This window comes from Lolium perenne, chromosome 5, assembly GCF_019359855.2.
Source record: "Lolium perenne isolate Kyuss_39 chromosome 5, Kyuss_2.0, whole genome shotgun sequence".
NCBI lineage: Eukaryota > Viridiplantae > Streptophyta > Magnoliopsida > Poales > Poaceae > Lolium > Lolium perenne.
Window position 1 is genome coordinate 154,114,910 of NC_067248.2, and position 7,064 is coordinate 154,121,973.

At 42.9% G+C, this 7,064-nt stretch overlaps 1 protein-coding gene and 1 non-coding gene across 3 annotated transcripts; one reads left to right on the top strand and one right to left on the bottom strand.

The window, feature by feature from the left end:
• Positions 1-3,786: 3,786 nt before the first annotated feature.
• Positions 3,787-3,859, top strand: TRNAE-CUC (transfer RNA glutamic acid (anticodon CUC)). The gene has a single exon. It is a non-coding gene; the product is annotated as a tRNA-Glu (tRNA).
• A 154-nt stretch (positions 3,860-4,013) lies between these two features.
• Positions 4,014-7,064, bottom strand: LOC127300291 (uncharacterized). 2 transcript variants are annotated; one of them, XM_051330386.2, is made up of 4 exons: positions 6,835-7,064; positions 6,456-6,584; positions 4,726-5,012; positions 4,014-4,176 (listed from the first exon to the last, which is right to left on the bottom strand). In XM_051330386.2, the coding sequence occupies exons 1-3, from the start codon at positions 6,961-6,963 to the stop codon at positions 4,755-4,757; spliced, it is 516 nt and encodes a 171-aa protein (XP_051186346.1). In that variant the 5' UTR covers positions 6,964-7,064; the 3' UTR covers positions 4,014-4,176; positions 4,726-4,754. The 2 variants fall into 2 exon arrangements, with proteins under 2 accessions (XP_051186346.1, XP_051186345.1); XM_051330385.2 differs by having other exon boundaries at positions 4,014-4,180; positions 6,835-7,062.

Below are 7,064 nucleotides of genomic sequence, written 5' to 3' on the forward strand. Positions count from 1 at the left end.
ATCAAGAGATGAAGCATCAACATCATAATTTTCCTTACAAACACAACTTGTTGTAGAGGGTACCTTAGATGCTTCATTATCTAAATTCCCCATAGTGGTACTAAGGGTTTTATCAGCTTTAGGCTTATAATAATTCTTTGGCTTAGGCACCTTAGAGACATACATGAATTTTTGCTCCTTGCCCACATAAGCTTTCTCCTTAAATTTAAGAGAAGAAAAAGTTGAACCCAATGTTCCCATAGCTTCTTCAAGTTTACCAATCCTATGGGTTTGATTATCATGGATAGCACAAGTTTCTAAAATAGCAATTCTTTCGTTAATTCCTCCTAGGGATTTATCAAGTTTATCAGTATTATCAAGTAATATTCCTAGTTTAGTATCAGCACTTGGAAGATTTTTCTCTATGGCTTCCAACTTTTTCATGACATCCTCAAGAGAGATTTCAATTTTAGTTTCATTAATAGGTGGTATTTCAACTAGGCTCTCAATGATGCAACTAGCTTCTAAAGCAGGAGTACCTAGGAAATTACCCCCCGAAAGAGTATCAAGAACATACCTATTCCAGCTAGATATACCAACATAAAAGTTCCTAAGTAGGATAATAGTGGAGTGTTTCTTAGTGCACCTATGATGAGCATCACTAATTCTATGCCAAGCATCTTTAAAGCTTTCTCCACCTTGTTGCTTAAACGAACGAACTTCAACTTCAGGATTACTCATTTTAGCAGTAGTAAATAAAATAAACTAAATAAAGTAAATGCAAGTAACTATTTTTTTTTGTGTTTTTAATATAGAGAACGCAACAAGACAGTAAATAAAGTAAAGCTAGCAACTAATTTTTTTGTGTTTTTGATATAGAGAGCAAACAAAGCAGTAAATAAAATAAAGTAAAGCAAGACAAAAACAAAGTAAAGAGATTGGATGTGGGAGACTCCCCTTGCAGCGTGTCTTGATCTCCCCGGCAACGGTGCCAGAAAAAGAGCTTGATGCGTGCAGTTAACACACGTCCGTTGGGAACCCCAAGAGGAAGGTGTGATGCGTACAGTAGCAAGTTTTCCCTCAGTAAGAAACCAAGGTTATCGAACCAGTAGGAGTCAAGGAACACGTGAAGGTTGTTGGTGACGGAGTGTAGTGCGGCGCAACACCAGGGATTCCGGCGCCAACGTGGAACCTGCACAACACAATCAAAGTACTTTGCCCCAACGTAACAGTGAGGTTGTCAATCTCACCGGCTTGCTGAAAACAAAGGATTAACCGTATAGTGTGGAAGATGATGTTTGTTTGCGAAGAACAATAAAGAACAAGTATTGTAGTAGATTGTATTTCAGATGTAAAGAATGGACCGGGGTCCACAGTTCACTAGTGGTGTCTCTCCCATAAGATAAATAGCATGTTGGGTGAACAAATTACAGTTGGGCAATTGAAAAATAAAGAAGGCATAACAATGCACATACATATATCACGATGAGTACTATGAAATTTAATCAGGGCATTACGATAAAGTACATAGACCGCTATCCAGCATGCATCTATGCCTAAAAAGTCCACTTTCAGGTTATCATCCGAACCCCTTCCAGTATTAAGTTGCAAACAACAGACAATTGCATTAAGTATGGTGCGTAATGTAATCAACACAAATATCCTTAGACAAAGCATCGATGTTTTATCCCTAGTGGTAACAGCACATCCACAACCTTAGAACTTTCTGTCACTGTCCCAGATTCAATGGAGGCATGAACCCACTATCGAGCATAAATACTCCCTCTTGGAGTTACAAGTATCAACTTGGCCAGAGCCTCTACTAGCAACGGAGAGCATGCAAGAACATAAACAACATATATGATAGATTGATAATCAACTTGACATAGTATTCCATATTCATCGGATCCCAACAAACACAACATGTAGCATTACAAATAGATAATCTTGATCATGATAGGCAGCTCACAAGATCTAACGTGATAGCACAATGAGGAGAAGACAACCATCTAGCTACTGCTATGGACCCATAGTCCAGGGGTGAACTACCCACACATCAATCCGGAGGCAATCATGGCGATGAAGAGCCCTCCGGGAGATGATTCCCCTCTCCGGCAGGGTGCCGGAGGCGATCTCCTGAATCCCCCGAGATGGGATTGGCGGCGGCGGCGTCTCTGGAAGGTTTTCCGTATCGAGGCTCTCGGTACAGGGGGTTTCGCGACGAAGGCCATAAGTAGGCGGAAGGGCAGCGTTGGAGGGCTGACGAGGGGCCCACCCCATAGGGCGGCGCGGGCCCCCCTTAGGGCGCGCGGCCCTATGGTGGCGGCGCCTCGTGGCCCCACTTCGTATCCTCTCCGGTCTTCTGGAAGCTTCGTGGAAAAATAAGACACTGGGCGTTGATTTCGTCCAATTCCGAGAATATTTCCTTTGTAGGATTTCTGAAACCAAAAACAGAGAAACAAGAATCGGCTCTTCGGCATCTTGTCAATAGGTTAGTGCCGAAAAATGCATAATAATAACATAAAGTGTGTATAAAACATGTGAGTATCATCATAAAAGTAGCATGGAACATAAGAAATTATGGATACGTTTGAGACGTATCAGCGAGCACCGACCAACTCGACCCTTCAGCCGGCGATGCGCTCCTAGCCTTAATTGGCCGGGTCGTGCCACCGGCATCGTTACTTTGAAGAAATTAGAGTGCTCAAAGCAAGCCATCGCTCTAGATACATTAGCATGGGATAACATCATAGGATTCCGGTCCTATTGTGTTGGCCTTCGGGATCGGAGTAATGATTAATAGGGACAGTCGGGGGCATTCGTATTTCATAGTCAGAGGTGAAATTTTTGGATTTATGAAAGACGAACAACTGCGAAAGCATTTGCCAAGGATGTTTTCATTAATCAAGAACGAAAGTTGGGGGCTCGAAGACGATCAGATACCGTCCTAGTCTCAACCATAAACGATGCCGACCAGGGATCGGCGAATGTTGCTTATAGGACTCCGCCGACACCTTATGAGAAATCAAAGTCTTTGGGTTCCGGGGGGAGTATGGTCGCAAGGCTGAAACTTAAAGGAATTGACGGAAGGGCACCACCAGGCGTGGAGCCTGCGACTTAATTTGACTCAACACGGGGAAACTTACCAGGTCCAGACATAGCAAGGATTGACAGACTGAGAGCTCTTTCTTGATTCTATGGGTGGTGGTGCATGACCGTTCTTAGTTGGTGGAGCGATTTGTCTGGTTAATTCCGTTAACGAACGAGACCTCAGCCTGCTAACTAGCTACGCGGAGCCATCCCTCCGCAGCTAGCTTCTTAGAGGGACTATCGCCGTTTAGGCGACGGAAGTTTGAGGCAATAACAGATCTGTGATGCCTTAGATGTTCTGGACCGCACGCGCGCTACACGTGTCCCTGCCTAACTAGTTGCATGAAAATACTACACTAGTAAAATAGGTTGAGTGCGTCAAATCCGCGTATACATGCCAGTGCCACAGTAAAACATAATGAAAGCCTCATCACTCACTCAGTGTCGATATCATGTGGGCTTGAGCCCACCATGTCACTGGCACAAGGTTACTTGGCAGTAGAATAAGGTGATTTTTATTCTTCCAACAAGGAATATATTTAAAGTAGAATAAAATGATTAATTCAATTGCAAAAATAAAACAAAAAACATCACTGACGGTGCTGCCTTCACTTCACACCTCAAATACGGAAGGGCATGTTCTCTCCGTCTGTGTGGCGTTAAGGGCAACCACTAAAGCATTCTGATATTTAATAGTTTGTGTGAGATAAATCATAATCCGTCGTAGTCTAGGTGGTTAGGATACTCGGCTCTCACCCGAGAGACCCGGTTTCAAGTCCCGGCGACGGAATTTTTTAACTGTTGCCTTTTTTTTTGCATAACTTATCAGAAACAACACTTCAATAATACAAGTCGCTCCAGATCAAGAGAATCTTTTAACTGTTGTCAAATTTTGCATAACTTATCAGAAACACTCCATAATACAAGTCGCACTTCGTGTCAGATCAAGACAATCCAAATTTGGGCAATGCATAATTAACAGCATCCATGTTGTTACATGTCAATAGCGCTTGTCTGTCTACCCTGCGTTAACATAATACCACATCCAGTATATACTCATCAGTTCTCCAGACGAGCACATCACCATCCCAGTGAAGTCAGTGATGCCTGCCTGTCATAACAAGAACACCATTGCTAGCATTTCAGGACAAGGAACAGTTACAGCACCAAACCAGGATTCGTAAATTAGAAATAAGCATGTATAGACTGATGAAATTGTCTCGTCCCTAAAAAAAACTACAATCTGTTGAGGATGTGATTTTGTCTGTAAAAAACTACGATGTATCGTATCGCCCCTTAGAACTCATTCCCAACACCCCAGGTCTAAACATCTGTGTGAAGGCCTAACTGGCAAACTTTTCAAACATTGATAAGCAGATAATAGACCCATGCTGCTAAATTTCATAGCCTCCACTATAACAAGGTGTGCAGTCGTATGTATCTGGTTTGCAATATTTCAGTATTGTATTCACCTTTCAATCTAGATGATACCTTTGTGTTAAACCAAGAAAGACGTAAATTCTACATCATGCATCTACCATAGGATCAAAAGCACAAGTGTGACAGGAGATATGAAGCTAATTACTAATCAGGGCAATTTGGCTACTAGCATCAAGTCACAGATCACCAAGGAAGATCACAGATCAGAAACATCACCAGTGAAAGGGGCTTCACTTCGCATCTCATCAAGCCACCTCATGTTGTCGACTGGCGAGGTACTCTTCGTAGTCTGAATCACTCTCAGATTCGCTAATCCATCCATAGCAGGGGCGCCTTGCACGGATAGTTCCTGTAGCTGCAGGACGTGGGAGTGTAGCTTCGGAAGTAGGGCGGTCGATGAGCATAGGGTCATTGCTGCTTTCGACTGCTGATATCTCATCGTGCATCTCCACCATTTGCATGTAGCTTTTGACTGGTGCCTCAGATATTGCTGATTCCTTTTGCTGCATTACACACCAAGGCCACGTGAGAATTGCATCATATGTGTATTGTATCACAAATCATAAAGCATTGGTTTAGAGTTAGACATCAAAATTTGTCACAAGTCACAACAGTTTGTGTACAAACAGCTGAACTATAGGCATGCAAAGGTAGGTGTAAGAGATTCCTGGAAGCCAAATCCAGTCTAGCAAAGAACATAGTTCTGCCAACGACATGGGATGCATATACAAATATCCGTTATGGAAAGCATTTTTAGCTATTCCACAGTCCATCTGACACTGATGCACGAATTCAATTGTAACTACAAAGGAAATCTAAACAATGCGCATTCAAGAGATTCATTTCCATTACTCTAATTATGGGCTCCATTCCGTGAACCAGATATGGTGGAAGGGAATCCTACTGCTCCACAGTGCGGCACAACTGAAAGTGTGCAAATCTAGTATTGTGCTTTGTGTTTTCATATCAATATAAGAAGCTAGAGGGATGTTGTGAATTTTCTGATCCTAGGATTATATCGTGATGTAGTAAATGAATCAAAAAAGTTATTAAAACTTGAAGGACACAAGAGGTATGCAGACACATACACATGTGAACTTTGGTAGGCAAATATGATGATCTCCAAGATCACAAAAGAATAACAAACTAAGTTATTGTCCACTGAGCTAAAGTAAGTTATATTAACGTGATGTAAAAAAAATTGCAGTTAGAGCAAGCACAGACTACAAATGATTCTATTACTAATCAAACACCCTTGTGTTGCAATGTAAGTTATTATTTATACGAACCAATTGTTGAAGAACTTGTGGCATCATATTTCTTAGCTTTGTAGGAAATATTTTCTCTCAAAAGGCAATCTCGGTGACGATAGTGAGGGTGAATGAAGAATATAGATCCAAAAAAAAAACTGAAGCCTAGTACACAACAGAGTAGCCTTTGAACTGGTGCGCTGCAACTTACAAAAAGAATATAGAGTATGAACGAATTTTCAGGACAAAAGGAAGATGCATCACCGATCTATAATGATTAACAAGTAGAGATCCTTTTCTTATCTCTTCTTCCATGTAAATAATCGCTACACCTCTTTTTATTTTTCCTAACTTAGTGAAATGGACATAACGTCTGCCTTTACTGAAAAAGAAAATCAACAATTAGAGAACAAACTAGTAGCCTTGTTATGAAGTGAAATGAATCATCCCTGCTTTTTTTAATCAAGAAAACGAATTCCAGATTTCCAGCGAACTGGGAAACTATGTACTTGCAAATACAGTGAGAAAAATGGGGATCAATTCACCCGAAAAGCAAGGTCGGGAACAGGTAAATTAACCGGGTTTCTTTTCAGAGAAAGGGGCAAATTAGTTGATGGATGAAACATGAAAGCTAATCAGGAACAGGAGCAATACGCGCGAGATCGACACGAGAAAGGAAATTGGGAGGGAGGTCACCTTATTAGGCTCCTCCTGCACCAGCAGCCGCTGTCGCCGCTCTTCCTGCTCCTGCTTCTCGAAGAGCGCGTCCTGCACGACGCTGTAGTTATCTTCCTTCAGCAGCCACATCCCCCTTTTCCCATACATCTGGTCAGATGGATCAAACCAGGTCATGATCTTGAAACTTCAAGGAGGAAAGAACCCGTACTATGGACCCAAATCACAGTATCGACACACGCACTCCACTTGGCCTCACGCAACATCGATGCTCCCAGCGAAATTCCGATCTCTGGGCCACGTCCGCGGTTCTTGAACCCAGAAGAAAACACCAGGATGCGGAATTGCGGATGGGACCAAGATGCTGGGGGGAAGTGGAAAGGGGGGAAGGAATGGGAACCTCGACGAGTTGTTGGACGGTGCTGCGGATGTCGTCCTCGGCGTAGCCCATCGATTCGAAGAGGCGGATGGCGTCGTCCATCAGCTTGTCCTCCGTCCTCGGCCGCCCCCGCCCACGCCGCCCCGCCATTGCTGGGGTTTTCCTCCTCTTCTTTTTTCTGGAAATGGGGTTTTCCTCTTCTTCGATGTGGAGCAGAGTGGGGAATGGCTTGCTTGCTGAGCAGGGGTTTT